Genomic DNA, 24,182 nt, shown 5'->3' with positions numbered 1-24,182 from the left:
AGTATGGGGGGGATTCCTACAGGGCTGGGTGGGAGCCCGTATTTTGGACACCAGGTACTACAACAGCAGGCGGGAAGGTGTTTTAAAATGTGTGGCAGCGGCGTGTTTTAAAAGGGAGAGGGCAGCGGCAGGGAGGGGGTGTTTTAAAACGGTGGAGGGGGTTTAAACAACTGTTTCTTCGCTCCATAAGACGCACCATGATTTCCACCCATTTTTGGGTGGAAAAAAAGTGCGTCTTATGGAGTGAAAAATACGATAGGTTTGTGTGGGGATGGAGCTGAAAGTGGAGTAGGGCAGGATTGGGGAGGAACAGGGTGGAGCTAAGTGTCCTCTTTTTTAAAGAGGAAATTTGGTAACCCTACTCAGAGGTTCTGGCAGGTCCTCTTAAAGATTTATTCAATAGATCCTTAGAGATGGGAGAGGTTCCAAGGGACTGCAAAAGAGTAGATGTGCTCACAGAAATGAAGTGGGAAACTACAAGCTAGTAAGCCAGGCAGACTTTACAGTATGTATCCGCAAATGATGAAATGGTTGGATGGGCTGGAGTTAGCTTTAATGGCAACTCCAGTAGTTGGAACCTAAGGTCAGTACCAGGTGGACTTTACGGTCTATGGCCCAGAAATATCAAAGGAAAAAAAAAAAAAAAGACAATTTTAATTTAATCATGAATTTATAATGCATGTAACAAATGGGCACAGGGATGGACTGTTCAGGTCTTTATCTGCTATCATTTTCTATGTTACTTTGTTAAGTTAGAAGGGTGAATCAGTTCAGTCTTAAGTAGGACCAAGTCGCAGAAGCTAAACCTTTCCAGTCTAGATGGAGAATTGGGGAAGGGGTAAAACCTTACGGACCTTACGGACCTTGCAGATCTAAACCCGCACGTCCTTAAAAATCCGACGTCCTTGCCACGTTTAGGATCCGTCAGAGTTAAATTGTCGTAGAGCTCTGTCAGAGCTCGGATTTTTAAGGATGTGACGTGCAGTTCAGATCTGTGAGGTCCGCGAGGGAGTCGGGGGCCTGAGCTGAGCTGCAGGGAAAGCGAAGGCGGACTTCAGATCCTCCCGCAGTTTGGGTTAAGGAAAGAGAAGCCCCAGTTTGGGTGGATTGGCTTATTGTTGTTAATTTAACTCTGACAGATCCTAATGCTTTTCCCTCCCCATGCTAGGATCCGTCAGAGTTAAATTCTCATAGAGTTCTGTCAGAGCCAGAGACTAAAAATGGCATGGACCTGAAAAGTGTCGCGGACCTCGGATTTTTAAGGACGTATGGGTTTAGATCCGCGAGGTCCGCGTTTTACCCCTTCCCGGAGAATTGTATCAGGAAAATCAGCTCCTCCCTCTGATACAGGGTGAAAATTCTCCAGTCTAAACCTTGCTTTTTTCTGATTCCCCCATTCCCAAGACACACTTTATAACATGCCAAAACTAAAAAAAAAATGCTTCCTGTTAAATTATCTGATCTAAGGGAGGAGAGATGAGAAGAGAAACTATTGAGTAATCAGTAGAGCAAACACCAGTAGGTGAATATTTCTGATTACTCAGCTAGTCGTGTCTTTATATAAGACAGGAGAGCAGCGCAAATACCACAACAAGCTCAGAGAGGCAAGTTCGTGAGCAGAGTCAGCTGTGTCTTCAGCACCAGTCCCCAGAAAATGGGAACAATGAGGTTTGTTCTCTACATCGTGCTGATCTTTGCGCTGCTGGGTGAGTGACTAATTCTGAAGACCTGAGCTTTCTAATGTATTGCAAGCCGTAAATTATACTGCCCCTGTCTGCCTTCTGATCATCCATTAATTCCACCTCATACCCTCATCCTCTCTCCAGACTATATTGGAATGCATTTTATAATTCACTTAGAGCTCCTTTTACTAAGGTACGCTAGGGCTTTAACTCATGGAATAGCGCGCGCTACATTGCCGCACACGCTAGACCTTAACGCCAGCATTGAGCTGGCATTAGTTCTAGAAGTGTAGCGTGCGGTGTAGCACGCGGAAATCTCCTGCGTGCGCTAAAAACGCTAGCGCACCTTAGTAAAAGGAGCCCTTCATTTGCTTTTTTTCTTGTGAGGGTTTTTGTTTGTTTGCTCACTCATTCTGTTTTGACCTGTCAAGTCAAGAAATGTATTGTTGATCCAATAAAAACATATCACCTTCTTTTTTCGCTTTTACTTGTTAAACTTTTATTGCTGCATGTTCAAGTGGACTAAGAATGCACCACATTACTGACTCTCAAGAGGTTTTAAATGGAGAGGTGGCATTAGGCTGCACTAAGAAATTAAGGAGCCCTTTTACTAAACAGCAGTATAATTTACAATTACACAGCTTAATGCAGGATTTTATTGTGGGATAGCTGCAAATTTAATGCAGCACTTATTGGGGGCATTCCTACTATTTCTTATTGCTGCAATACATTAACATTCAGATTCACACCCAGTACTGGCTCCCAATTAATGCAGAAGTACACAGTGCCCCTTAAATAGGAGCCAGTAAGTGGTCCTGTGTTAACTCTGCATTAAGTAAGTGAGTAAGCAATCAGTAAGTGAGGTGTGTTTACTGTCAGGCTCCTTCCATACCTATCCTCCACCTATCCCATGCCTCCGACATTAAAAAACAATTGAACATCCAGTTTACTGTGCACTAACTGCCCTTTAGTGCAGCACTATGCTAGATACCGTTTATTAAAAGGGCTCCTAAGATATTTGGTGAAAATTAAAGCATGGGGGGGGGGGGTAATTTAACTTCTGCACCTTCAGTATAAAGCTGTGCAGTTTATTACTGTGTGGAAAAATCTAGTAATTTATTCAGCTCTGTGTAAGGGGGAAGATTATGCACAGTAGGCCAGCACATATACAAAAAAAATTTATTATTTCTCCAAGAACAAGCTATTCTAGAGAGTATTTTCAGTGTACCATTTGTTATAGGACTACCACACATTTACTCTCAGAAGGTGAGATAAACCTAAGGTGACCATACGTCCCGTTTTGAACGGGACAGTCCCGTTTTTAGATCCCCTGTCCCGTTGTCCCCACACAGCTTCGGGATGCCAAAATGTCCCATTTTCAGGGACAGCATCCTGAAGCTGTGCGCATGGACAACGGGACAAGCGATCGCTTCCTGTCCCTCCCTGCAGGGCAAAAAACAAAAAGCCTCCCTCCAAGCCCGATTTAAAACCCCTCCGGTCCGCCACCACTGCTGCTGTCCTTACCTCCCTGCTGCTGCTAATCGCCACCCAGAAGCCTTTTTCCTGATGTCAATTCTGACGTCGGAGAGAACGTTCTGGGCCAGCCAGGCAGCGATTGGCTGGCCCGGAACGTCCTCTCCAATGTCAGAATTGACGTCGGGAAGAAGGCTTCTGGGCGGTGATTAGCAGCGGCAATTAGCAGCAGCAGGGAGGTAAGGACAGCGGCGGTGGCGGACCCAGGGGGGGTTAAATCGGGCTTGGAGGGAGGCTTTTTTGGTTTTTGCATGGCAGGGATGGAGTAGGTAGGCAGGCAGGCTGGCTTCAGGGATGGGGCTGGACAAAGTCTGGAAGGCAGTGAGGGGGACATGGGAAGGAGGCACTGGGGGCACTAAGGACATAGGAAGGGGCACTAAGGACATGGGAAGGAGGCACTGGGGGCAGTGGCGTACCTAGGGTATGTGGCACCAGGGGCCCATCATTTTTTGACACCCCCCATGTAAAAAAATATTTTTTGTAATGACCATGAAACAGAATAAATGGTCAGAATAGAAACAGGCAGTGAAAATTTTCTTTTATTGAACCTCATATATATAACCATTATTCCAAACATAACATAACATTACATAAATTATGTCTGAATTGTCATGACATCAGAAGTACATATGGAGTAGTTGCAGGTGATGCTTGGGACAGTTCTGATTGTGTTAGTTCGGTTTTATGTGTTTTTTGAATAGAAGGGTTTTTATTTCTTTTTTGAAGGTTTTGTAGTCTGTGGTCAAGGTCAATAGGTTGTAGAGTTGAGGGTCGAGTGTTGCAGCTCGAATGGCTAGGAGGTTGTCGAACAGTTTTTTTCTGTTGATGTTTTTAGTTGGAGGGTGTGTGAATGGTGCGTGAGTTCTCCTATGTCTGGTTGAGGTGAATTGAATTATTTAGCTGAAGAAATTAGTTACCCCCCTCCCATTCCACACACATTAATTTTCTTCCATTTTTGCTCCCATTATAAAAAACACTGATAAGTTCCCAGAAAAAAAATACATTAAAATAAGAAGTGAAAACAAAGGTCCCTACAGATGAGAACATAACATAAGAATAGCCTAACTGGGTCAGATCAATGGTCCATCATGCCCAGTAGCCCATTCTCATGGTAGCCAATCCAGGTCACTAATACCTGGTCAAAACCCAAAGAGCAGCAACATTCCATGCTATCGATCCAGGGCAAGCAGACACATCCCGCATGTGTCCAAAAATTTCTTAAAACCAGCTACACTATCTGCTTTTACCATGGGAAGGGGTAAAACACGGACCTCACGGACCTGACGGACCTCGCGGATCTAAACCCGTACAGCCTTAAAAATCTGAGGTCCGTGTCGGTCTGTGTCCGTGGCGCTTGTAGTTTCTGTCGCTGACAGACCTTGATGAGATTTTAGCACTGACGGATCCGTCTCAGCACAGGGAGGGAAAAGTGTTAGGATCCGTCAGCGCTAAAAATCTCTTTGAGGTCTGTCAGAGCCAGAGACTAGTGCTGGAGCGGCAGAGCAGAAGCCAAGAGAGCGGGGACATAGGTTTTGGATGTGCGTTATGGAAAAGAAGTCTCCAAACTCCAGCACTAGTCTCTGGCTCTGACAGACCTCGAAGAGATTTTTAGCGCTGACGGATCCTAACACTTTTCCCTCCCTGTGCTGAGAAGGATCTATCAGCGCTAAAATCTCATCAAGGTCTGTCAGCGACAGAAACTACAAGCGCCATGGACACGGACCGACACGGACCTCAGATTTTTAAGGCCGTACGGGTTTAGATCCGCGAGGTCCGTCAGGTCCGTGAGGTTCGCGTTTTACCCCTTCCCTTTTACCATAACTTCTGGCCACTTCATTTTTAAGTTTAGATCTTTCCTTCCAAAGAGAGACCTTGCTAGATGTCAAATACAGCACAAGGTAACTTCACACGGACTTAGCTGTGCAGGAAATGTGAATCTCCTCATACACCCACCATATAGTACAAAAATGTGCAAAGGTCTGGTTTTTTCTTTCGATCACTACATAGCCTAATGCCACACAAGCAGCGCTGTTACAAACATATTCTGTAGGTCAATGCTAAGGTTAACAAAGTTTCCTTCCTTGGACCAGAAGGAGATACTGACAAACCACAGGAAGAGATTCCAAAACAACTATCTAGGAACAACACCCAAAGACCCACTCAGTGTGTGAACCAGTTGAGTGGAGTGGACTATGGGGGGTGGAAATGGGCCCGGAGTTTACTCAGCAGAATTTCCCAGACCACCTCTTCCTCTCAACACATTGACACACTGCCACCACCACCACTAGGAACACCTCACCGGGTAGGCCAGCAATGCTATAAACTTTATAAAACACATTATTATATTTTCTTATAAAGCACATATTTTAAACTGAACTCTCTGACATCCTCAGCCTTTCCATTCACAAAAATAGAAGGAAGAAAAGTTCCCATTTCCTGCTGTCTCATGACCCCGGCTTATACAATATTTTTCTTCTGCAGACCCTTCAAAAGTCTGACCAAATTCTCGTTTCACTTGCATTATAAAGTACTGAGGATGCCATCTCTCCCCAATCCCAGGTCCTAAAGTCTAAGACAGTAGCGCAAACTAATGCTGCCAGATTCAGGAAAAAAAAATTTCGATTTGATTCAGCCTATTGAATTGGTTTATCGATTCGATTTTCCTGCACAATTGGGTGTTTTTTTCAAACATCCTGGTGGGTTTATTTTATAGCTTTTTCACCCCCCTTTAGCTTCTTCTAACCACACTGGCACTGTGGTGTAAATAAAATAAAGACACAAAAAGGACTTTTCCTCTCTCTGTTAAATCCTAGCTCACGTTTGCGGTCTGGCAGGATACACATTTCAAGTCTGGCAGGATACACATTTCAAATCTGACATATTGTAATCACAAAACAGAAAATAAAATTAGTTTTACTACCTTTTGTTGTCTGGTTATTTTTCAAATCTTGTTGGTCCAAGGCTCTGGTTGCCTTCTGATAACTTGCTTGCCAGGGTCTCCTTCTTTCTTCTTTCTCTGTGCTAACCATCCATCTGCCATCTCTGTCCTCCCCTTCCGTTTCCCTTCCCTCCCCCGGATGTCTGGCATCTTTCCTTTTTTTCATCTCCCTCCACAGATCCACCTTTTCTTAACTACCCTTTCATTCAGCAGCTCTCCCTCCTTCCCCACCACCCCAGGGTCCACCATCTCTCCCTTTCTTTTCCCAACTACCCTCCTAACCAGTATCTCTATCCCCCCTCCAGACCATCCCTTGTGTCCAACTTATCTCCCTTTCTGTTCCTTCCCTCCCTAAAACCCATGGTCCATCATCTCTCTCCCTCTCCTCTATTTTCAGACCCATTATTTCTTCCCACCCAAAGTCCGGCATATGCACCTCTCTTTGAACCCCTCCCCCTTCCCTCCGTGTATTTCTACATCAGGGCCCCCTCCCCTGAAGGCCTGTCCCCCCCTTAAAGGTCTGCATCCCATCCCTTCAAGGCCTGTCCCCACCCTTGAAGGCCTGTCCCCCCTTGAAGGCCTGCCTGCCTGCCTGTTCCCCTTGAAGGCCAGCCTGTTCCCCTTGAAGGCCTGTCCCCCCCCCTTGAAGGCCTGTATGCCTGTCACCCTTGAAGGCCTGCACCCCCCCCAAAGGCCTGCACCCCCCCTTGAAGGCCTGCCTGCCTGTCCCCCTTGAAGGCCTGTCCCTCCCGAAGGCCTGCACTCCCCCCTTGAAGGCTTGCCTGCCTGCTCCCCTTGAAGGCCTGTCCCACCCCCTTGAAGGCATGTCCCCCTGAAGGCCTGTCTCTCCCCCACAAAGCATGCCTGCCCGCCCCACCCTGAAGGCCTGCTGCCCCCCACCACCTCTGATGTCAGAGGAGGGGCGGGACTGCGGTGGAGGAAACAGCTGAAGCAGGCAAAGATCGCTGGCATCGCGATCTTGTGCAGGATGTTTCCCCAGATAAATAGTGCCGGGGGGTGGGGGGAGGGAATCCAGACGTGACACCCAGATGTCGGGGGCTGAAACGGACACAGGGGGGAACTGGACCAGGAGCACCCCCTCAGGGCTTGCACCCAGGGTGAACCGCCCCCCCCCCCCCCCCCCCCCCGCGGTACACCACTGACTGGGGGCACTAAGGACATAGGAAGGAGGCACTAAGGACATGGGAAGGAGGCACCGAGGGCACTAAGGACATAGGAAGGAAAGAGGGAGGGAATAGAAAGGGACAATTGTTGGGCCTGAGTGAAGAAAGAAAGAAATGAAAGAAAGGATACACAGTCAGAAGGAAAACGCAACCAGAGACTCATGATATCACCAGACAGTAAAGGTAGGAAAAATGATTTTATTTTCAATTTAGTGATCAAAATGTGTCAGTTTTGAGAATTTATATCTACCATCTATATTTTGCACTATATTTGTCTATTTTTCTTTAATTACTGAGGTGACATTGCATATTTTAAAGTCATCTGCCTTGAAATCTTTTAAACCCTCCCAAATATAAATGATAATTAACATTTTCTCTGCTTATAGTGTGCTTTGCAGTTTTTTTTATAAATTTTATAGTTACCATTATGAATTAAGATATTATGTTTACATGAAAAATGAATGGAATAAATTGAGGGTGGAATTGGGGGCAGGACTGACAATTAATAAATGTCCCCTTTTAACTAAAAAAATAAATGGTCACATTAGATAAACTGAATAAACGTGTCAACTTGTATTTCTGAAAGATAGTTTTCAGTTAAAATATATTTCATGATACAGCTTCATTTTTAAAAACTGTATGTTTTCTGCCTGAGGATTCTTATCTAGAAAAAAGTCTATCACAAGCATTAAGCAACAACAGTTACAGAAAATGCACTCATTTAACTGTTCATTAAAGTTTCAGCAAACTTCACTTTCCTATGAATTGCTTGCAAAATGAAGACAACTAATTTCTCTGGTAGTCTAGTGGCCCATCCCATCCCCTCCCTCCCCCTGGACCCAAACCCCTTTCCACAAACAAAAAAAATTAAATCCCTTGTGTCTAGTGGCACCCTTCCACCTCTGATCCCTCCTCCAGACCACTGATGTACTTTACAGCAGAGGCAGGAGTGATTCCTACTCACTCCTGCCATCATCTTCATAAAAAGCAGTGCTCTGTCGGCTTTAGCAGTAGCAGCAGCAGGGCGATAAAATAGCAGCCGACCCGGGAAAGGAAGGAGGGAGGCTTTTTTATTTTTTGCGTGACAGGAAGGGAGAGAGGTAGACAGGCAGGCAGGCTGGCTTCAGGGGTGGGGTGGGACAAAGTGTGGAAGGCAGTGAGAGGGACATAGGAAGGAAGCACTGGGGGCACTAAAGACATGGGAAGGATGCACTAAGGACATGGGAAGGAGGCACTAGGGGCACTAAAGACATGGGAAGAAGGCACTGGGGGCACTAAAGACATGGGAAGGAAGCACTGGGGGCACTAAAGACATGGGAAGGAAGCACTGGGGGCACTAAAGATATGGGAAGGAGGCACTGGGGGCACTAAAGACAGAAAGGGGCTCTAAGGACATGGGAAGGAGGCACTGGGGGGCACTAAAGACATGGGAAGGAGGCACTGGGGGCACTAAAGACAGGAAGGGACACTAATGACATGGGAAGGAGGCACCGGGGGCACTAAGGACATAGGAAGGAAAGAGGGAGGGAATAGAAAGGGACAATTCTTGGGCCTGAGTGCAGAAAGAAAGAAATGAAAGAAGAAAGGATACACAGACAGAAGGAAACGCAACCAGAGACTCATGAAACCACCAGATAGCAAAGGTAGGAAAAATGATTTTATTTTCAATTTAGTGATCAAAACATGTCAGTTTTGAAAATTTATATCTTATGTCTATATTTTGCACTATATTTGTCTATTTTTCTATAGTTACTGAGGTGACCGAGCTCGTGGAGATGGGGTGGAAACGGGGTTTTTAAATTTTAGTCCTAGTAGTTTGCCGGTCCACAAAATAATTATTTTATTTCTGCCGGTCCACGGGTGTAAAAAGGTTGAAAAACACTGATCTATATAATATGTGCTATGCAAGATCTGCACATATTTACTGAATAACACAGATGCATATCTGGCATTTATGTGTATATACAGTACACACATGTGCATATATGCCATTGCTATAATCATTCTTGTGCATAATAGGTGCATCCACTTTACAAAGTGACCCTCTGCAGGGTAATTTTATAACTGGGCAACACAATTCAGGCACCTAGATGCTGCACACTGAGGCCCTGATTCTATAAATGGTGCCTAAAAGACAGATGCCAAGGAATATGGTGCATAGTGTATGTCAATCATGAGATAGGCACTGTTTATAGAATTGCACCTAGTGGCACCTAAATTGGGCTTAAGCACTGGCAGGTGTCAAAACCTTAGGCACCCCCTATTTATGCCAGGGTTTTCTTGGCCTAAATACTGGCACCTAAGTGGGCCCAAGATCTGCCCACAATCTGATCCAACCATACCCAGTTTCTGGTAGGCGTTTATTCAAAAGTGGTAGGCGGCTATCACCCAATTAATTTAAATTTTTGTTGATTATGAGCTCATTATCAGTGCCAATTAAGCTTTTTAATAATTACCCACTCCCCCTTATACAAAGCGGCTGCTGCTGCAGTAACTGCCCCAAAGCCCATAGAGATTTAAAGGTCTTTGGATCTTTTGTAAAAGGAGGGGTAAGTTAGGTGCCTAATTTCAGATGCTGTTTATAGAATCTGGATCTCAGTGCTAATTCTATAACAGAATATAGGTGCAAAGATTTCCATTATACTATACTAGCATAAATTAGCATCAATGCATTTACATTTAGGCGCGGCCACTTATGCCTTGTCAATATGCACCAATTTAGCACACAACTTACAATATTCAGTAAATTATTTGTATATATGTTAGTCTCACCTAGGTTCTGCCCCTGCTCTTCCCATGGGATCGCTCCCTTACATTTATAGACTAAGCAAACTGTGCATGTCATTAACGTATGGATCTGGAATGGCCCAGTTGTAGCCCTACCTCACCCATCACCCTCTTACCTTTATGTACACCAAATCGCAACGCTTTCCTGTTTGTCAGATCCCTTATAACCTCCACAATAATGACAACCTTAAATAACCACAGACTCTTAATGATGGTCATAACCAGGCCGCAGCTTTGTTTATTGGGACAGCAAACTGTGCATGTCATTAACGTATGGATCTGGAATGGCCCAGTTGTAGCCCTACCTCACCCATCACCCTCTTACCTTTATGTACACCAAACCCAACGCTTTCCTGTTTGTCAGATCCCTTATAACCTCCACAATAATGACAACCTTAAATAACCACAGACTCTTAATGATGGTCATAACCAGGCCGCAGCTTTGTTTATTGGGACAAGAAGTAAATAAGCAATTCAATTGCATCACCTCCCGAGCTACAAAACATTGCAATTTTGACAAATCAAAATTAAATTCCACCTGACCCCGCCATGAAGCAAGAGTCTAGGGGGTGGCATGGACCTCCATGCCCCTTTTTCGTGACACGTGGCTAAAAGCCCATTAGCTCCCCTGAGCTCACTTCCCCCTAACGGCTCATCCCCGGATGAGCCTGCGGGGGTAAGGCACGTACCTCCATGCCACCCCCTGCCGGGTCACATGACCCATGATGTCATCCCTCAGCTGATCACACTACCACATAACCGCTCATCTTCTGATGAGCCAAAGCTTGTAGCTCGGGATCACCGTCGCTGCGACAGCCCCAAGCACCCCCTGTGCAAAAAGGGAGGGTGGGAGGGAAAGCTGCCTCTGATGAACAGGAAAAACCCTGAATCACATAGACACATATTGCTCCACCTCCTCCCATCATGCCCAGCTCCTCCTCCACCCCTCCCCACCCCTTCCCATCACCTATAAGCTGATTCTCCATGGGCGACCAACCTGGGCCATCCAGCCCCTCGTTATAGTCGCCCATCGAGACCAGCTCTCGGGCTCTTTTTTTATCGACTAGTACTGAGGCCCACTGTGTAAAATGCAGTCCTGCTTCTCCCACATGTAGAGAATGTTTAAAAGAATGCATGTGAGAGAAGTAAGATTCATAAAAGAGGGATACAAATACATATGGAAAAAAGTACCGATGAAGATGAACCATAGAATGTTCTCCATGTGAAATGAGTCACCAAGGAGGCTATGAGAAGGAGTTTGTCATGAACATAGTATATTAAATAAATACTAGTCTTATAGCCCGTTAAATTAACGGGTGCTAGAATGTGTGTGTGTGTGTGTCTGTCTTTATTTCTTTTTCTCTCTCCTTAGCCACTTTCTGTATTTCTATCTTTCTTTCTTTTTTTTTTTTTTCCTTGGCTGTCCACCACCACCCCTTGTCTGCTCCCCCTGTTCATTCTCCCTTCCTTTTACCTCCCCTGTGTCCTCCCCCACCCCATCACTGCTCACCTTATCCAACAGCAGCCCTTCTCCCTTTATTTTACCTCCCCCCTCTTCCTGCTCCCTCGTCCATCAGCACCTCTTCCTGCTCCCCCTGTCCAGCAGTAGGCCTCCCTTCATTCCCCCCCTGTCCATCAGCACCTCTTCCTGCTCCCCCTGTCCAGCAATATGCAGTTCAAAACCAGAGAAAGAGAAAAAACACTATACACTTTGGAATATAAAAGGAAAGCAGTGCAAATTTACAGTAAAACTGCATTTTCTGTTCATGAAATTAAAAATAAAATTCTTTTTTTCTACTTTTATTGTCTGGCCATTTTATTCATGTTTATTCCAGTTTCTGCTTTCTTCTCTCAATTTTCTTACCAGGGTTTGCAGTCTATCTGGCTCTTCTCTCATTCCAGTCTTCACTTCCTCTCCTACATCCATCTCTGACTTAAACCTTATCTTTCAGTTTTCCTCCATTTATTTTTCTGCATCTCTATCTGTTTCTATTTCTCCAGTTGTTTGTTTTTTTGGGAGTTTTTTTTTTTGTTGTTGTTTTTTTTTTGCTAACTCCTCCCTTCCAGCATCTTCTCTTTCTCTCTCTTCCCCCTTTATTTTCAGTCTTCTAACCAGTATCTGTCTTGCTCCCTCCATCCAGCATATCTTCTCCCCTCTTTCCTCCAACAACTCATCTCTCTCTCTCCTCCCATCACCTTTTACTCCTTGCTTCTTCCAATGGAGTCACGGGTCAGGCCTGACATATAAGGCTGGAAGCCGATTCCTCCCGGAAGCAATCCTCCATGTTGTTTGCCGGCCGCTGGAAAGAGGGGGGAGTGATGAGCCAGCGGTACATCTGGATTGTGAGCAGCCCTGCCTTCGGTCCTGTCTCGGTCCCACTAAACCGGTTGGCAATAACGAAGCCAGACATCACGGGGGCTTTCCCTCTTGCTAAATCGCTATAGGCTGTGCCGGTCTTGATCCCGCCCCTCAAAATCAGGAAGTAACTTCAGAGATGGGCAGGATCGAGATCGGCAGAGCCTTTAGCAATTTGGCAAAAGGGAAGAACCCATGGCATCTGGCTTTGTTATTGGCAGCTGGTTTAACAGGGACAGGACTGAAGGCAGGACTGGTGAGGAGCAGAGGCCGGAGTCGGGCAAAGGAGGAGACTTATGTTTGAGGGACGGCAGGACTCCGCGTTCACTCCCTCTGTGACGGTTCATCTTCTGCCAGTGACCTAGTAAGCGCGCATGCGCAGTCGTGCGGCCACACCACTACCGAAAAGGGATCAGGGAACACGCGTCGCTAGTGCGCATGCGCGGGCTAGCATTTTATTATTTAAGATTAAGTATTATGCTGACATTGTATTATACAGTATCTCTGCTATTAGAATTTCACTGCTGTTAAATATGTATATTTTTATACTGTTTCATGGTAGTCCTATCATGTTTCAGTTTACTGATTTTAAGTTTACAACATTCATCGTATTTGTTTATAATTGGTCATTTTACTATTGTTATGCAGTTAACAAAATTGTAAATTATGTTGAACTGTACTTGCTATACACTATCTTGGGTGAATCCTGTATAATAAAAGGCTAACTCGTGCATGCGCACTCCTATTTGCGTGTTCCGTGTGCTGTAGGTCTGTGGTCGCAGGAGTGCGCATGCATGAGTCCCCAGCCTTCTTCTCAGCACCTACCTTGGCTGTCAGCAGCAGCGCCTCATCTCCTGTGTGCTGTGTCCGTCCGTGGCCGCGGCTTGAGGCGTATGCGCAAGTTAGATGCATCGGGCGACAGGAGCAGCGCTGGCGGCGGATGACGAGAGGAAGGCTCATGGTCCTGCCGCCGCTGCCACTCCTGTTCACAGCGGCCTGCACGTCGCCGATTTCCCCTCCCCCTTCCCACAACAACCACTACTGCTCCTGTTCAAAGCGGCCTGCTAAGGTTCGCGGCCGGCTGTAACGAACCTCGCAGGCCGCTCTCCACATGGTAACACGATCCCTCTGACACGATCGCGTAAGAGGGAACAAGCTACTGAGGTGGATAGCGGCCTGCGAGTTCGCTACAGCCAGCCGCGAACCTCAGCAGGCCGCTTTGAACAGGAGCGGCAGCGGTGGCAGGAACCATGGAAGAGGAAAAAGAAGGGCCATGGAGCAGGCAGGAAAGGGGGCTGTTTTGGTGGGAGGGTTGTGCTGAGTGCAGACAGCAATCATGGGGGAGGGGGGGGAAACAGAAAGGGGCCATGGAGCAGGTAGGCATTGCAGAACAGGGGGAGGTGTCGTGCAGGTGCTGCAGATACAGGGGGCTGCTTTTGTTGGAGAGGTGTGCTGGGGGGCAGACAGCTTTGCTCGGAGGGGGGGGAGAAAGAAGGGGGCCTTGGAAAGACAGTCAGGGAGAGGGAAAGGGGGCTATTTGGGGGGAAAGGTGTGCTGGAGGGCAGACAGCTTTGCTCTGTGGGGGAAGACAGAAGGGGGCCATGGAGAGACAGGGAGAGGGGAAGGGGTATGCTGGGGGCAGACAGCTTTGCTCTGGGGGGGGCGGGGGAATGACACAAGGACACAGACACGAAGAATGACACACAGGAGACCAGAGAGACAGATAGAAAGGAAGACAAGGAGAGACAGCCAGCATCCAAGGAGAGCCAGCGTCCAAGGAGAGACAGCCAGCATCCAAGGAGAGACAGCCAGTGTCCAAGGAGAGAGAAACAAATAAACATAGACAGACAGACAGCGGCCAAGGGGAGAGAGAGAATGAAAGAAAGACAGACACACACATCTATTCTAGCACCCGTTAATGTAACGGGCTTAAAGACTAGTCTTTTTATAAAGGTAGTTAATAAATCTCAATAAATAATATTGATCTAACACGCTGGGATTATACTGTAATATCAAGTAAATTTTCTAGCATGTAACTGCAAGAACGTAATGTAGGAAGGGTATGAGTGGATCATGGACGTTCTGGCTATTCTAGCGCACACGTGGAGGGGCATTTTCGATACGACATCTGAGTTTCAACAGTTTGGGAAATATGTCCAGAAATCCAATAGAGAAAGCATCCATTCTGAAAACGGCAAGAGTCTATCTTTATTTATTTATTTATTTTTTAATGACCTATCTAGACATTTTGGTCCTTAGTACGTCTATCTTTTTTGGCCATTCTCTAATATAAAGACATCCAAATGAAACACACAAAAGCCAGCATTCATAGCAAACTGTTCACAGAGAGTTGAGCACAGCAGAAGGGCACTCTAGGGGGTACTGTAGTGAAGGTCACATTTCAAAGTCCCAGGTACACATGTCACTATAACCTGCTTATATTGTATGGTGAGCCCTCCAAAACTTACTTTACCCACCTGTACATCACAACAATAGTCCTTATGCCTCCCAATGTCATCTGAATAATCTTCAAATCGTCATGTATCCTATACCAGATCCTATACGGAAGCTCAGCAGCCCCTCTCATCCAATTATTCTCTAATGTTTGGTTGAGATCAAAAAGAATCCTTAACAGAGTCCAACTAAATCTACCATCCACAAAATACCTCCACTATAAACAAATTTTCCACTCTATGCTAACCTAGCTGGGTGTAAAAATCTGGACCTACCAGATGCTATCAGGAAAGAGACAAACTACACTAGATTTAGAAAAAACCTGAAGTCTCACCTTTTTGACAACTAACTATATAAGTTTCTGTATACTATATAAGCTTCCCCTACATCTAAGTCCCTCCTCTTATCTCTCCACATCCTCTTTCCCTCCCTCTTTGATCTGTCGCCTTGAGCCTGTATAGGTATGTTGCGACTCACAAATGGAAGATTAGATTAGATTAGATTTTGGGTGGGTTATAGTGACATGTGTACCTGGAACTTTTAAATGTGATATTCACTGCAGTACCACTTAAGAGTGCCCCTCTGCTCTTCTCTGCTGGGCTCAGTTGTCTGTGTCTGAAGCTGTAAGAAGGAGTGCTGAAAAGTTCTCAGCCCAACCAAAAGGAGAATGATGTGGATATGGTTTAATCAATGATATGAAACAATATCAAAACATAGAATTTTGCTTCTGCAAATTGGCACTTAAGGAAATAAGATAATACTGTTCAGCAACAGTGGCAAAATAACACTAATAATTGGGAAGTTGGTTGGTTGGGCTGAACTTTTCAGTGGCCCCTTGTAATACAGGCTAGATTGTACTGTTTTTTTTCCTCACATCTTTGGGTGGTGCGAAGAGGTCAGTGACCACTGGGGAAGTATGGGAGGGATCATACTTTACTCTCTCCAATGGTCAGTTTTGGCACCTTTTTAACATTTAGATACTTTTAAAACAGGTCTAGCTCCAAATGTCTAAAAAAAGCCCTGGATGTTTTGTTAAAAGTTTGATTATGCCTGCAGAATGTTTAAGTCCTCAGTCTGCCCAAAACATGCCTCTTAAGATTTAGACACACTGGAGACAAAACAATCAAATAGACATCTAGCTAGAACAGACATGGGCCAGAATCCAATTGGGTTTTCAGGATTTCTCCAATGAATATGCATGAGATCTATTTGCATGCACTGCTTGCAATGCATATTCATTGGAGAAATCCTGAAAACCTGATTGTATTCCGGCCCTTGAGGACCAGAGTTGCCCATGTCTGAGCTAGAGGCTCTGCAAAGAAGTTAGGAGACAGGAGAGAAGGGAAGCAGGAACAGAAGGCAGGAGAGAGTAAGGGGCAGCGGTGAGAGTTAGCTCCGCCCACCCCCCGTCATCCACTGGAGCTCCCCCTTTAAAGGGGAGGGGCCAACGACGCTGAGCTAGAGGCTCTGCAAAGTAGGTAGGAGACAGGAAAGGAGAGAAGCAGGAGAGGAACAGAGGAGGAAAGCAGAAGGGAAGCAGGAACAGAAGGCAGGAGAGAGCAAGGGGCTGCGGTGAGTTAGCTCCACCCACCCCCCGACATCATCCACTGGAGCTCCCCCTTAAAAGGGGAGGGACTAACGAAACTCAGCTGTTCGGCACACATCGAAGGCTAGCATTAAAGGCGCTCGCCTTAGCAAGAGCACCTCTGTGAATGGCCTTAAGGAGGGACGAGTCACTGCAAAGAAGAGCAGAGGGCAACCGCAGCAGACACAAAGGACACACAAGCAACAAGCAATCAGGAAGAAACCACTTCAGACAGCAGACCGGCAAGCGGACAACAATGGAAATAGCAGACAGAAGCAGGGGTAGCAGGTTTAAAATCAAGATAAGGACTTCAACCAAGGACCAAGGACCAAGGACGCTACACAGATTCCTAAACAAGGAGAAGCCACTTCAGATGACAGACCGGCAAGCGGACAGCAATGGATGCAGCAGACAGAAGCAGGATGTTGAGCTACCCAGTTTTCTGCACCGTTTGCCATAAGTATAACTACCTCCCCTATGGGAGGCGGTCTTATGTATGCACTCAATGCGAGGAACTGGAGGGCCTGAAGAAACAAGTTAGACTCCTGGAAGGCAGAATACTGGAACTAGAAGCACTTCGAGCAGTGGAGGAGGATGACAGATGTGTTGAAAAGTATCTTGCCCTCCACAAGCCCTCCACTCCACAAGACCTCAATGAAAGAGAAAAAAACCCAAAAATAATTCACCAAAAAATGAAAAATAAAAACCGTGCATTAAGGTTTCAAGATAAGGAGAAACCACTCTGAAGAAAATCATTTTTTTTAATATAAAAAGGAGATATAAATGAATATGTATACACCAGCACATTATGAAAAGACAAATGGAGCAATTAGCTCATTTGTTGATATATTCACATCATGTGGCTCCTCAAGACTGTGAAAATTAATATAAACAAACAAATAATGTGTTCATCACTTGGTGAAACTGCATTCTATAATGGTAACAAAAGATCAAACAAACTTATCTCGATGTGATCTGACAAGGGACACTGTTTTGCTGTCTTCCTCAGGGATTGCTATACACCCAAATTCCTTAACCACTCTATGAATTAAATTCACTCAAAATACTGAACAGCTCAAGGTGATTCACTCAAATTGCTGCATGGCTCAAAATGGAAAGTGAATCGCTGAATATCATGGAGTCCTAAATACTAAAAAGACACTGCTGTAACAATGGAATGACGTCACATGTAAAAAAACGTTATTGTACCAAAATGCAATGGCATGAGCAAAAAAATGAAAAACAAAAAAATACACCAACAACTAAAAAATATCATAAGGATATTAACTTATATATTTGTGTTCCATTCAGTAGTCTCATTCAAGCTTGCAATTGATAAATCCAATACTGTTTTTGCATATTTAATCTGTATTCATGAGTTCCCTCAATACAATTCTTCAATCTGCTCAATGATGAACTATCTAAGCTGTTCAAAATCATGTTTGACTTGCATAAGATGTTGTACCATAGGAGCTGTAAACATTGTTTTATGTTGGCTTCGATGCTTTGATAAGTGCACCCTCTTATTTCTCTTGGTTTGGCCCACATAGAGGTACTGGCACAGACATATAATCACATAGACAACATAAGATGACTCACACGTGGTATGAGATCTCAAAGAATATGTTTTAAGAGTTCATCATTGAGCAGATCAAAGAATTCCGTATTGGGGGAAATCAGGAATACAGATTAACTGTGCAAGAACAGTTGGGGACCACCATACTGCCCTGCTTTCTAAACCAGTTTAGCATCTGCCTTTGTACCCTAGGTGGTTTCTGTCTCCAGATATATCTGAAGACCTTTCTGTTCAAATGTCTAAAGAAGGAGTCGGGAAGTGGGATAGGCAAGACCATAAATAAATAAGAGTATAGCTATTAAGGCAGTAGCCAGGGCCAGCTGAACCTATGGACCAGGTGAGGTTCTGGTCCAGGACACCAGTGATAAAAGGTGCTAAAATTCCAGTCTGGTCTACCTTTAAAATTTCTAGAGGAATAGATGCTGGACTGAGATTATGGTACACTTTATCATCAGGGCCCTGAGCCAGTGCCTCACCTGGTCCAACAGGAGGGGGAGACTTGAGGGAGGAGGAGGAGAGAGATACCAGACTGCAGGGGTGGAGGGGCACCAATGCAAAAGTTAGCTCAGGGCACCACAGTCCATTGAACCAGCCCTGGCAGTAGCACTATCTTTATAGCATGTATTCTACCTAGCTGGGAGATATTCATATTCTACCAAGTATCTAGTTCTTCCCATTGAAATTGCAATAATGACAGTTGCCTTACTACAGTGAGTCAATGCTATTAGATTCACTCCTAGATAGTGAATGGAGTAAATGGTCCAATGAAATGGGGACATTCTGTTATATGGTAAAACCACAAATCAAATACTAGAGAAGTGTGTAATAACCAATAAGACTGCAAAATCACTTCCTTGCACACATATATATCAAAATATTGTTTTATGCCATGCCTCAGAGACCGAAGAATCAGGCAACAATTGCCGAAAACTTATATCGGTCGGAACTCTCAATCATTGGCAAAAAATGGCATATATAAGTACTTTTTTAGTTTTTTAAACTTTTTATAGAAAAGATTTTATACTTTTAATAAATTATTTAAATAGCTTTTAAATATAGATGTCATAACATCTTTTTTTCACCACAAATATCATGAGGGTGATAACCAAAGTACCTCTATTTAAACTTGAACACTTATCTTTGGAAGATGTATGCACTGCTTTAATCCCTACGGGGCCACCGTTTCACCTGGAGTGGCTTCATCAGGGGAACGTGGACAGTGCCTGTAAAAGATGTTAAAAATGCATTTAAGCAAAACTCAGATATTTGCACAGAATTCAGTTAACAAACTTTAATTTTAAGTGTTGAAAACTACAGCAGACTTACGGAAACGAAAATTCCCTCAGCATACAAACTCATGAAAATGGCGCCGGTGACACCCGACGCTGAGCTCTTTAAATTGCCGGCTGAGTGGATGCCGGTGCGACGTCAAAAACGTCAAAAACGCCAAAAACGGCATGACGTCAATGAAATTCACCTAACCAGAAGATCCAAAAAAAAGACTTTGTTTAAGGAATGGAAAAGGTAATAAAGGGACAAAAACTGGGAAAAGCACAAACTGCATCAAAGCAGGTGACATAAGGCGTTAAGAGAGGCCAAAAGAGACTACAAGGTAAAAATAGCCAAGGAGGCAAAAAAAGCCGTTCTTTTGATATATTAAGGGGAAACGACCTGCGAAGGAAGCAGTGGGGCCGTTAGATGATCATGGAATAAAGGGAGTGCTAAAGAAGGACAAAGCCATTGCCGACAAACTAAACACATTTTTTTGCATCTGTGTTTACCGATACCGATACAACATACCGGAAGCCGATAGGCTATACGTGGGAAACTGACAGGGTTGATGGTCAGTTTAGAAGAGGTATGCAAGTAGATTGATAAGCTTAAAAATGATAAATCCCCGGGACTGGATGGCATCTATCTGAGAGTAACCAAGGAATTGAAAGGGGCTATAGCTGAACTGCTTCAACTAATAGCCAATCTGTCAATCAAATCGGGAAGGATTCCGGAAGACTGGAAGGTTGCGAATGTTACGCCGATCTTCAAGAAAGATTCGAGGGGAGATCCGGGAAACTACAGACCGGTGATTCTGACCTTGGTACCGGGAAAGATGATAGAGGCGCTGATAAAGGACTACATCATTGAGCACCTTGACGGACATGATCTGATGAGGACCAGCCAGCACGGCTTCAGCAAAGGAAGATCTTGCTTGACAAACTTGCTGCACTTCTTTGAGGGAGTAAACAAGCAGATAGACAAAGGCAACTTGGTCAACATTGTATATCTGGATTTTCAGAAGGCGTCGACAAGGTTCCGCATGAATGACTACTTCAAAAAATTGCGAGCCATGGAATTGAGGGTGAAATACTCACGTGGATTAAAAACTGGCTAGCGGATAGGAAACAGAGAATGGGGATAAATGGACAATACTCAGACTGGAAAAGCATCACCAATGGAGTGCTGCAGGCTTCGGTGCTTGGACCCGTGCTCTTCAACATATTTATAAACGATCTGGAAATTGGTACGACGAGTGAGGTAATTAAATTTGCAGACGATACTAAGTTATTCAGAGTAGTGAAGACGCAGGAAGATTGCGAAGGTCTGCAATGTGACATAAACACGCTTGAGAAATGGGCTGCAACATGGCAAATGAGGTTTAATGTAGATAAGTATAAGATAATGCATGTCGGTAACAAAAATCTTATGCACGAATACAGGATATCTGGGGTGTTACTTGGAACATAAGAACATAAGACTTGCCACTGCTGAGTCAGACCAGTGGTCCATCATGCCCAGCAGTCCGCTCACGCGGCGGCCCTCTGGTCTAAGACCAGCACCCTAACTGAGACTAGCCCTACCAGCGCACGTTCTTGTTCAACAGAAACGTGTTTTCCCCTATAACAGCCTCTGGAAGGGCGTTCCAGCTTTCTACCACTCTCTGGGTGAAGAAGAACTTTCTTACGTTTGTACGGAATCTATCCCCTTTCAACTTTAGAGAGTGCCCTCTTGTTCTCCCTACCTTGGAGAGGGTGAATAACCTGTCCTTATCTACTAAGTCTATCCCCTTCAGTACCTTGAATGTTTCGATCATGTCCCCTCTCAATCTCCTCTGTTCGAGAGAGAAGAGGCCCAGTTTCTCTAATCTTTCGCTGTACGGCAGCTCCTCCAGCCCCTTAACCATCTTAGTCGCTCTTCTCTGGACCCTTTCGAGTAGTACCATGAACTTCTTCAGGTACGGCGACCAGTGCTGGACGCAGTACTCCAGGTGAGGGCGTACCATGGCCTGGTACAGCGGCATGATAACCTTCTCTGATCTGTTCATGATCCCCTTCTTTATCATTCCTAGCATTCTGTTTGCCCTTTTTGCTGCCGCTACACATTGTGTGGGCGGCTTCATCGACTTGTCGATCAGAACACCCAAGTCTCTTCCTGGGAGGTCTCTCCTGGGAGGTCTTTCCTGGGAGGTCAGCCCCGGACATCCTGTATTCGTGCATGAGATTTTTGTTACCGACATGCATCACTTTAAACTTATCCACATTGAACCTCATCTGCCATGTCGATGCCCATTCCTCAAGCTTGATTATGTCATGTTGCAGATCTTTGCAATCCCCCTGCGTCTTTACTACTCTGAATAACTTCGTATCATCCGCAAATTTAATCACCTTGCTCGTTGTACCTATGTCCAGATCATTTATAAAGATGTTAAAGAGCACGGGTCCAAGCCCTGCGGCACCCCCTGGTGACGCTCTTCCAATATGAGTATTGTCCATTTACCCCCACTCTCTGTTTCCTATGCTCCAGCCAGTTTTTAATCCACGTGAGTATTTCACCCTCAATTCCATGGCTTGCAATTTTCCGAAGTAGTCGTTCATGCGGAACTTTGTCTAACGCCTTCTGAAAATCCAGATATACAATGTCGACTGGATCGCCCTTGTCTATCCATCTGTTTACTCCCTCAAAGAAGTGCAGCAAGTTTGTCAAACACGATCTGCCTTTGCTAAAACCGTGCTGATTGGTCCTCATCAGCCCGTTTCCGTCAAGGTGATCAATGATGCTGTCCTTTATCAGTGACTCTACCATCTTTCCTAGTACAGAGGTCAGACTCACCGGTCTGTAGTTCCCCGGATCTCCCCTCGAACCTTTCTTGAAGATAGGTGTAACATTCGCTACCTTCCAGTCTTCCGGAATCTTTCCCGATTTGATCGACAGATTGGCTATTAGTTGAAGCAGTTCAGCTATGGTCCCTTTCAGTTCCTTGATGACCCTCGGATGGATGCCATCCGGTCACCGGGGATTTATCGCTCTTAAGCCTATCAATCTGCCTACATACCACCTCTAGACAATCCTGTCAGCTTTCCGTCTTCGTTTCCAGCATATAGCCTGATGGGTATGCTGTGTAACATAGAAACATAGAAACAGACGGCAGATAAGGGCCACGGCCCATCTAGTTTGCCCACCCTAATGACCCTTCCCTATCTTTGCCTTGTGAATAGATCCCATGTGCTGATCCCATTTGGCCTTAAAATCAGGCACGCTGCTGGCCTCAATCACCTGCAGTGGAAGACTATTCCAGCGATCAACCACCCTTTCAGTGAAAAAGAATTTCCTGGTGTCACCTCATAGTTTCCTGCCCCTGATTTTCCACGGATGCCCTCTTGTTGCCATGGGTCCCTTGAAAAAGAAGATATCTTCCTCCGCTTCGATGTGGCCCATGAGATACTTGAACGTCTCGATCATGTCCCCCCCTCTCTCAGCGCTCCTCGAGCGAGTATAGCTGTAGTTTGTCTAATCGTTCTTCGTACAGGAGATCCTTAAGTCCCGAGACCATCCGGGTGGCCATTCTCTGAACCGACTCCAGTCTCATCACATCCTTGCGATAATGCGGCCTCCAGAATTGCACACAGTATTCCAGGTGGGGCCTCACCATGGATCTATACAAAGGCATAATGACTTCCGGCTTACGGCTGACGAAACCCCTGCGTATGCAACCTATGATCTGTCTTGCCTTGGATGAGGCCTGCTCTACCTGACTGGCAGCCTTCATGTCCTCACTGACGATCAACCCAAGTCTCGTTCTGCTACCGTTCTTGCTAGAATCTCACCATTGAGGGTATAAGTCTTGCATGGATTATGGTTCCCTAGGTGCATAACCTTGCATTTTTTGGCATTGAAGCTAAGTTGCCAGGTCCTAGACCAGCGCTCTAGTAGGAGTAGGTCATGCATCATGTTGTCGGGCATTGAATCTTCGTCCGTTGTGCATTTGCCCACTACATTACTTAGTTTGGCGTCATCGGCGAATAATGTTATTTTACCTCGAAGGCCTTCTGCCAAATCTCTTATAAAGATGTTGAATAGGATCGGGCCCAAGACCGAGCCCTGTGGCACTCCACTGATCACCTCCGTCATTTCGGAGGGGGTGACGTTCACCACTACCCTTTGAAGCCTACCTCCAAGCCAGTTTCCAACCCATTTCGTCAATGTGTCACCTAATCCTATAGAACTCATCTTGCTCAGCAACCTGCGGTGTGGCACGCTATCGAATGCTTTGCTAAAGTCCAGGTACACAATGTCCAGGGACTCCCCAACATCCAGCTTCCCCGTCACCCAGTCAAAGAAGCTGATCAGGTTGGATTGGCATGATCTCCCCTTAGTAAATCCATGTTGACGGGGGTCCCGTAGATTCTCCTCATCCAGGATCTTATCCAATTGGTGTTTGATTAGAGTTTCCATTAGTTTGCTCACTATCGATGTTAGACTAACTGGTCTGTAGTTTGCAGCCTCCATCTTTGAGCCTTTCTTGTGGAGTGGAATGACGTTAGCCGTCTTCCAGTCCAACGGGATGCTGCCTGTACTAAGGGAGAGGTTGAAGAGCGCTGAAAGTGGCTCCGCCAAGACATCACTCAACTCCCTAAGCACCCTGGGGTGTAGGTTGTCAGGCCCTATTGCCTTGTTAATCTTGAGCTTTGACAGTTCACCGTAAACACTGCTGGACGTAAACTCGAAGTTACTAAACGGGTCAACTGAGTCAGCCCTTGTCTGTAGCTGAGGGCCAAGCACCGGCGCTTCACGGGTGAAGACTGAGCAGAAGTA

At 45.4% G+C, this 24,182-nt stretch overlaps 1 protein-coding gene across 1 annotated transcript in view; it reads left to right on the top strand.

Annotated features, from left to right (window-relative positions):
• Positions 1-1,555: 1,555 nt before the first annotated feature.
• TF (transferrin) overlaps positions 1,556-24,182 on the top strand; it is a 587,202-nt gene continuing 564,575 nt past the window's right edge. Inside the window, exon 1 of the mRNA XM_033958374.1 lies at positions 1,556-1,706. Coding sequence (XP_033814265.1) covers positions 1,655-1,706 — 52 coding nt within the window. The 5' untranslated portion in view covers positions 1,556-1,654. The remainder of the gene's footprint in view (positions 1,707-24,182) is intronic.

This window comes from Geotrypetes seraphini, chromosome 9 (assembly GCF_902459505.1).
Source record: "Geotrypetes seraphini chromosome 9, aGeoSer1.1, whole genome shotgun sequence".
Taxonomy (NCBI): Eukaryota; Metazoa; Chordata; class Amphibia; order Gymnophiona; family Dermophiidae; genus Geotrypetes; species Geotrypetes seraphini.
This window is presented reverse-complemented; position numbering and strand designations above follow the sequence as displayed.